General features: G+C 40.2%; 2 protein-coding genes across 2 annotated transcripts in view; one reads left to right on the top strand and one right to left on the bottom strand.

The window, feature by feature from the left end:
• LOC121925884 (AT-rich interactive domain-containing protein 5B-like) overlaps positions 1 to 8,892 on the bottom strand; it is a 361,184-nt gene that overhangs the window by 19,045 nt on the left and 333,247 nt on the right. The window lies entirely within an intron of this gene.
• RTKN2 (rhotekin 2) overlaps positions 1 to 8,892 on the top strand; it is a 46,650-nt gene that overhangs the window by 5,995 nt on the left and 31,763 nt on the right. Inside the window, exons 2-5 of the mRNA XM_042459415.1 lie at positions 437 to 495; positions 1,848 to 1,901; positions 3,452 to 3,569; positions 8,256 to 8,456. Of these exons, the coding sequence (XP_042315349.1) occupies positions 437 to 495; positions 1,848 to 1,901; positions 3,452 to 3,569; positions 8,256 to 8,456 (432 nt within the window). The remainder of the gene's footprint in view (positions 1 to 436; positions 496 to 1,847; positions 1,902 to 3,451; positions 3,570 to 8,255; positions 8,457 to 8,892) is intronic.

Below are 8,892 nucleotides of genomic sequence, written 5' to 3'. Positions count from 1 at the left end.
GTATCTCTGTCAACAAAACAAACAATGCCTTGAAGAACTCACAGAAAGTACATTTGCTCAAATGTCTTTGAAGGAGAGTAAGTTATGCAAGAATATAAATGGCTCCTTTGCTTTTTTAATATTGATTTCTGCCTCCCCACAACTGCCATAGAAAATCTAGTAGAACGCATCTACTAATTTCTTATAATTTCATAGCTATAATGTTATAAATGCACCAGCAGCGTTTATACAAAATGCTAAAAGTATCTGGCATTTTTAGTCCCTGAGTAGCTTAAGTTTAATGACTCAGGTAGAGTTAGATTTTGTGTGTATGTTTATAAAGCATAATTGAATACACATTAATTTGACCTCAGACAACTGTATCTTGAAAAAATGGGAAGGTAGCTATAAATTCTATACTTTATCTAATAATATTTTTTTTTGTTTCTTCTGTTAGATGTTTGGATTTTGCAGCGAAAGAACGTAAAGCCTGTAGAGGAAAGATTGCCATATCAGGTATGCTTATTTTCTGAAACCTTATGGTTGAAATGCATATGCGAGAATGCTAGAAATATTGCTGAAATGGCAATATAAAGTGTCTGTTCACTGAAATGCATTTTCCATCTTTATGTCTTTGTAAACTAGCTGGGCATAGCTAACTGATATTCAAGCCTTTATCATCCAAACCAGAGAGAGAAAGACAAGAGGACTATGAACATGTCCTCAGAAGAAACCAATAGAGCAGTGCTTCTTAAACTATCTGATGTGGACTGGTGAGGCTCCCCCCCCCCCCCATGTGCCAGAGCCTGGTTACATATTTGTGCCCATCACCTACAACTGTTTCTTTCCCGGAAACTTGCCACAGACCACAGCCAGCAGCTTGCAGACTGGCACTGGTCCATGGATCACTACTTTGAATACCACTGCAGTAAAGAAAGATACAGCAGAGGAAGCACTAAAAGAGAGAATCATTAAAAGAAATATTAGTTGAGTTGGAGGAAAATCAGTATCTCAGAGATTTAGGTAATAATGAATCCTGTAGGAGATAACCAGCATGCTCATGGATGGTGCTATATGAATAATAATAATAATAAAAAGTACTAATTTACTAATTTGTGAACCTGGATTACAAAACTTTCTGCCTGCGTGTGTTTAAATGATTTGATTGGTAGGTATAGCCAGTGATTTCCTTATGAAAACTTGATGAACCATTATTCTTTTTGAAAATAGAATAACATTCTAGCTGGCATTCTGTTAGGTAGTTGTTGTTGTTGTGTGCCTTAAATTTCTTTCTGGCCATTCACTGCTATTCTTTTGGTAGCTAATGCCTTGTGTGATAAAGGGTGGAGGAAAAAACCTTTTCCCATGCACATTTACCACACCATGCTTTATTTTATAAATGTTTGCTGAGTCTTTCCTTTTTTGCCTTTTTCCCGAAGATAAACAACTCTCAGTGTTGAAACGTTTGTTCATTTAACAAAACCTGTGATGTGATGCATACAAAATAGCCATTATTGAGCTGCACTCTTTCTCTCTGAACAGGGAAGTTTGCCGGTCTAAAACAGGACCGTTATCTTGACTATATAATGGACTTCAACACAAATACACCAAACCTCACATTTTAAAAGTGTTCCTTTGATGTAAAGATTGTAAATCTCTCTTTACCAAATGTGACTTTTCACTTGACTTTATTGCAAAATGCTGCCCAAAGGACTTCTGTGATGCTGATTGATAGGGCTGGTTGTAGTTGTAGAGCGTGCCTGATTTTGTTCTAGATAAGGATGAAAAGAAAAGCAATTCTGAATTTTTGGACTGTTTTGAGACCACAGCATGACATCTCCAAACTTAATTTTTCCTGTTGACTTTAGATCTCCGAATCCCATTGATGTGGAAAGGCTCTGATCACTTCAGCAGCAAAGACAGTATGTATGTTTGTTTTAAATACAGTTATGAAAAGCTAAATGAGAGTTCCATCTCCCATCATTAGTAGTTCAAGAGAGAGCAATGTGCAGAATTACTTCTCGCTTGTTACTTCACAGTATATCTAATATTTACCATTGTAATTATTATTGCAGTTCTTTGAACTAGGCTGACTGGAAATGTATAATTCTTAACATGTACTGCTTGAAAAAGTGTAGTGTGATGGAAGTGAATGATCCTTTCCACATACTGGGCTGTAAGCAACTTGAAACAGCAGAGGAATATACAGAAAGGACTCCGGCCAGTTGAAATACTGAAATGGATTGAAATGAAAGTTTGTCTCTTGCTGGATGGATTATTGGCTTGTCTTCACATATGCATGCAGTTTGTCGTGCCATGGAGATTAACCTAGAGTCTTTTCTAGATGTCTCCCCCCATTGATTTCACTTTGAATTTCTATAAGGTCAGAGAAGCTCAGCATGACAAAATACTCTAATCCTTCATTGTGCATTCCTAATACAGTGTATAGTTAAGGTATTTGTAATGATTTTCTTTGTTTAAAAAAATGTAGCCCTATCACAACAAAATTACTTTCAGGAATTTTGAAGATGCAAACGTAATGTAGACACAAACAGGTTTTCATCTGAAACTGGGTTATATTGTATTAGCATTGAAAAAGTGCTTGCAACCTTTAAACACACACACACACACTGTACAGTACAGTATGACCCCCCCTCTCTACTTGCAAGAGATATGTTCCTGGGATTACCATGGGAATGTGAAACCAGGGATACCTTATTAAAATGCATGACTTCAGGCAGAAATCTACCATAGAATCACATTGGAGGACCTAGAAAATGCCTGTACAGAACATATTTTTTGGATGCAGCTAAGTGAAACTACAGTTACTGGGGGGTCATACTATATATACACAAGTACTGTATATATTCATATATAACTCAACAAATTTTAGTCAAAAAATTGACCTCAAAAGGTGGGTGTGACAGCTGTGGGGCACTCTCCAGACCTGCTGTATGCAAAATATAGGAATACCTGTATTTCAAAAGCTGAAAAATTCCAAAAATCTGAGACACTTCTTGTCCCAAGCATTTTGGATAAGGTATAGTCAACCAGTAGTAGTTCCTGGTTTTTTCAAAGGCTATTTGAGATATCAGGAAGGTCCCCCAAAATCCAAGTGTGGTCAACAAATGGCTTCTGGGGGCACAGTTGGCCACATTTACATCCCCGTGATTTTTTTACCTAGGGAAATATGACCAACTAAGGTCTAAAGAAGGACAGAAATGCCCCTTGGGACTTCTGAAATTGTCCAGCCCTGATATTATGGCACAGCATGACCCAATTTTCTGCTATTCATGCTGTGTCTATATATCTAGTTCCATTCTCTTGGCCACCATTCAGTACACAGAGAGCTGCACAGACTTTATAGCACATGTTTGGGGGGGGCTTTGTGCAGTAGTGTGGTTTTGTCTGTTAAACTGATTACATATTCTGTAATATACTGTTAGTTTTAAAATCTTCTCCTTTTTTGCAGGAACACAACGTTACTCAGTTTTTTGTTTACTCAAAATTGGAGCTCAGGTTTTTGACACAGAGCTGCTTATTGTGGATAAAACAATCACAGACATATGTTTTGAAGGTTTAACAGTATTGTAAGTATTTCTATATCAGTACAGGTTTGCAAAGTTTCACCATATAGCAACTTTTTCTTTTTTTTAATGTTAACATTTGAGACAGCCCTTCCCTTTTATTACATGGAAGACGAAATAGGAAAATGAGAGTATTATACGCTTGTCAAATCAGAGGCTTACAAAGGTTAAATTTTGAATACTAATTGGAACATAAGAGAATAATGGAACACAAGAGAGTCATTCTGTGCATTGCTGGCAGATTGAGGAAAAGGAAGGCTGGAAATCTGTCCGCAACCAGAAGAGAATTTCAGAGAACGTGTAGAACTTAAGAGATTGCATATCCTTTTGCTCGAGTTTCACTCTGAGGAACTTACATAATATGGACTTGCTGCTTGGCTTTTTTCCTTTTTCCTTTCCTGCTTTGTTTACACTAATAGCCTCTCATTTGTGTTGGGAGGCACACATAAACCAGCATAGAGTGGACTCTTCCCATTCTCAGGGATTCAGTTCTGCCCCCTTACAGTTGGCAAAGACAATGCAGACAGTTGCACCCCATATTATTCAGTGCGTGGTGACCTATGTGCATCCATGTCAGCGCATTTGTGTTCATGTGCCATCATTGAATAATAGGGTGTGTGGCAATCCACAGGCTGGAAAAACTGTGGACCGCTAGCCCACCAATGTGCCGGGGCTAGTTTATATTTGTGTACATTAAAAGAGCCAGTGTGGTGTATTGGTTTGAGTTGGACTGTGACTGCAGACCAGTATTCGATTCCCAGCTTGGCCATGAAACGCATTGGGTGATGTTGGGCATGTCACCTGCTCTCAGTCTCAGGATAAGGCAATGGCAAATTTCTTCTGAATCAGTCTTGCCACAATAACCCCATCATAGGTTCCCCTTAGGGTCACCATAAGTTGGAAACAACCTGAAGGCACACAACAACAACAACAACAAAAATAGATGCGTGTTCAAATGCATTTAAACATAGAGTTTAAAGTGGAGCAAATTATAGGGGAAATTAAAAGAGAAGAAGAACATACGCAGCAGCAGGGTATTTTTTTTTTTTTAGAAATGTAGAGAAACAAGTAAAGATTTAAATATTAAGAATGCCAATTTAAGCTTAATATAATTAAAATTGAAGTCATTCTAAAAGTTGAAAATGAAGAACTACGAAAACTCTTACCAGGAACTCTGGCTAAGATTCAGAGCAAACGGGCCAGGAAACACAGGCCAGCCCATGCTTTCCTGGCTGCATTTCTCAATGGTTTGGTCTCTGGGTCAGCACAGGGATGGGTTCCTGTTCACACACCCATCCCCATGCTGCCCCAGAGATCTTGGACCGGAGTGCTGCTCCATACCTTAATGGCTCATGATCTGTCCAAGAAGCCCCCCACCCCCCAGTTGCCAAGCCTGACGAAGAAATAGTGTGCCTACACCTATGTGGCCAGATGCCCAGTTTCTGCATCAGATGCAGCAACTGGGAGGTTCTTTGATGGATCATCAACCTTTAAGGTAAGTAGCACCAGCGGGGGTATAAACAACCTGGTTTCAAGAAAACTATGCAAAACCAGGTCTTTTTTTATCCCAGGTAAAGGCTGTTTATCCCAGGGTGGGCTGGATCCTACAGATCAGTGCCTAAACAGCCAGCCTTGCGCCTGATAATGTCCCGGGCATTTAGTCCTGAGCTGTCTAAACTAGATGATGTGAGACTGGGTGGGAAGCCAGGCCATTTTGCCTGTGTGGACAATCCTTTAGTATCTGAACTTAAGACACCTACACACTGACAGTCATAATGGTAGGAGCAATATGTTAAGAGGCTTGGCAAACCCTGAGATATTTTAATATCTTAACTCTGTGAGATAAAGAGGTGACGTTACAGAATACATGAATAAATAAAAATACATTCACCTGGATACTTTAGTAAAAAGGAATTTGGGGTATTTTTTACAGACAACATAAGAGCTAATGGAGTAAGATATGACGTGGGGCCCATAGCCCCCACAGTTTGGCGCAGGGCTTTCTTCCCAGACTCCCAAGCAAAGAAACTGCTGAGACACTGTTTGCTGCTTCAAACTTAACAATAACTTTATTCAACACAACAAGTATCCTCCACCAACCAAACTCCTTTCCCTCCCGTACGAACTCCAATGTCCCTCTCTCCCTTCGCGCTGGTTCTTAAACCTCCAGTTCCATCTGCAGCTCAGCTCTGGTTCCAAGGAGGTCTCTAGAGGCATCACCACCGTTTACTCTGACTTCTATTCAGCTTTTTTCCATGCTCCTAATCTTCCTGGTCCCCAGCAATGTCCATGCGTGTCCCACCAAACACACTCTTCCTCCTTCTCTCTCTGACTCCAAGGGGGAACTATTCCCTGTGGGGTGTCACTGGCCTGGTGTGGTAATTCGCCCATGGCTCCCTCTGTTGTTCCTGACCCAAACTTCTGCGGTGAGGTCTCCCTCTCCCCCGCTGTAGAGACGCTGGCCAGCCTTCTCTCGCAGGATGGGGCTCCTGTCAGAATCCATATGTATGGTTCTGTCATGATATGATGTTATTCAGGAATGCTGATATTAGGGCATGGTGATGTGGTAAAATAATGCTGTATAGTGTGTGGGCTATTGAGAAGAGGACATTGATTATGCTAAATCCAAACCTGGGAAACAGATGGCTAGTGGTGGAAAGGAGTTGTCGTTTATGACCCCAACCTTCCTGCCATAGATTGGAGCTGTGAAACGTGGATGACTTTTCCTGAAGGGAGATTTAAAAATAACACAGGAGGGGAGAGAGGGAAACTTGAAGGGCCCTTTGATCTGGATCAAAAGAAACTGATTGAGGTTGGAAGGGGGGGGGGTTGGAGGATTGGAAGGTATTTCTGATGGTCTGACGGGGATTTTTTTTAGTTCTAATAGTGAACCGAGATGGGGAACTTTCAGTCTCAATATCCAGAATAAACCTGTCGGTTATTGGGAATTGGCTTCTCCAGTCCTGACACCTTCCACTTTTCCCTATCTGTGCCAAACTCACCAGACCCTTCTCTTCCGCTCTACTCTCCTCCGACCGCTTCACCCTCTCTCTTAAGTTCTTTTTCCCCTGGCCTCCCTCCTGCTGATAGGTTGCTCCTGGGTCCTCCTTTCTCTCCCATCCATCTTTCTTGAATTCTTCTTGAACCTGTACATTTTCTTCTCCCCATTCTGTATCCAACTGTTGGGTTCCCCTCCCTATCCAGATGTATCAACTGTGGGGGGACAGCCCGAGCTCTCATCTGGTCGTCCATATATGGGCATTCCTTTGAAATGGAATATTCTTATTAGGGGTAAATGGGTCTCAGTTCGTACAACGGCTGAAGCTAGACACTTAATTACAATCTAAATCCTATGCAGTCCTTCCCAGCTATATAAAATAGAGCATTTATTACCTGATTTAGGTGCTGGATTTTAAATACTAAAGATGGGCCTTTAAAAATAATCTCACCAAATGTTAGAGGCCTTAATTGTTCTTACAAAAAGAGGGAGACCTCACAGCGGATAAATAAAGAATACAAGTTATTTATTACTATTATAACAATTTATTATGCATTCAGACTCAACAGCTGGTCAAACAAAATATATTAGAAAGCTATCTATTGTATATACTCAACTATAAGTCGACATGAGTATATATAGTTTCAGATAAGGAAGATATTATTATTGGAGGAGATTTTAATGGTATTGTAACATCAAGATTAGATAGAAGACATCCCCAGGTATCAAGTTGTTTTGTCAAAGACGTTATACAGGCCTCCCCTGCTGTCTGATTACTCTCTTTCCAACAACTGTCTTTTGACCATTCTAGATCATACCCAGAACACATATTTTGGTGTGTGGTCTGCTCTTTCAACCATGTATTGAATTAATGGATTCTGGTTATAGTTTAGAAAGAAAGAGCATGTTGTTGAAAAGGTGTCAAAAAAGCAGAGGTGGGGACTGGCACACCATAAATAAGGGGCATTAAAGAAAGAAGATGTGGGGCTATCAGCCAACAGCACCACTCAAGGCACTACTGCTGAGTTAAAATTAAACAGTATTGTAGTCCCTGAGGGACCTTGTCACCCGATGTAATTTTTCCATCTTCTTCGTCATCCCCCCCCCCCCCCCCAATCTGGACTGCTCATAGCAGAACCAAGATTTGTGACCTGCATTGTCCAAATAGTATAGCACCAGAACTGGGGTGAGGCGAGACAGGCCTTTTTGCCCATGCAGACAAGACCACTATGTGAGTCTTCCTGAGCCTGCCATTCATGGTCAGAAGGCTACTTTCACATCAATCAGCGATTAGGCTGTTGGTGATGGGAGAGAGGGCTTTTGTGTGGTGGTGGTGGGGTGCTATAGTGCCTCATGTTTGGAATGCCTTCCTTGGTGAAGTTTACCTAGAGCCAATGTGTATGTCTATTTCGCTCAAAGCAAATAATTTCATATTTGTCTCAATAGGATGTTCCAAACCTGGAATTAGTACTGTTTTATGTTTATTTTGTGTCCATTGTTCATCTGCTTTAATGTTTTATGGGGAGGGTTGTATTTGTATTGTTTTAAATTGCATTTAGTATTTTGCACTGAAGAGCAAATTGTAAATACTGTACATAACTTAAATAATTGTTATTTATTTTTTAATTTAAAATTTACATTACGTTATCACTTGTACTATTCCTAATGTTGTGGAACTTTTTTTTTTCTAGTGAGGAAGCTGGGCCAGACTTCCAGCTCAAGGTTGAAGTTTACAGCTGCTGTTGTACTGAAGAATCTTCTGTTATAACAAACACTCCCAAGAAGCTCGCTAAGAAGCTGAAAACCTCAATTGGAAAAGCTACCGGGAAGAAACTCACTTCTGTATTAGATGAAAACAATACCGAATCCTTGTTTGCTGCAGCAATCATACCGTGAGTATGTGAGTGAGTGAACTGTTCCTTAACTAAAGCCTAGTGCGAGTAGGGTTAATCTTTATTTAAAAGTGCTTGGAAATGGTTTCCACGTCTATCTGATCAAGCTTAGGTCAGGCAATTTAACAGTTAATTTCTATAAATCATAAATCTTCCTCACTACTAAATGACATGGAAGGGAGACTTGCCTTTCTTCCTGCTGCTGGCTTACTTGAGTCCTGAAAGAGAAAGGCAGTATGAATACTCTTCTGTAGTGTAACATGCAGTATATCTGTATTGTTACCCCTGCACATTGAGTGAAGATACAATTTGGCAATTAATCTCCATAGCAAGGCATAGCCAACAATCTGACTGAATGCTCTGTTTCTTTTCTTTTTAAAAGTCAGGTGGATGTGGATCTGTCACTGTAATTTCCTTCCCAAGTAGGATAGCAAAG

This window comes from Sceloporus undulatus, chromosome 3 (assembly GCF_019175285.1).
Source record: "Sceloporus undulatus isolate JIND9_A2432 ecotype Alabama chromosome 3, SceUnd_v1.1, whole genome shotgun sequence".
Taxonomy (NCBI): Eukaryota; Metazoa; Chordata; class Lepidosauria; order Squamata; family Phrynosomatidae; genus Sceloporus; species Sceloporus undulatus.
The sequence above is the reverse complement of the archived record's forward strand: the minus strand, read 5'-3'. Positions and strand labels throughout refer to the sequence as shown.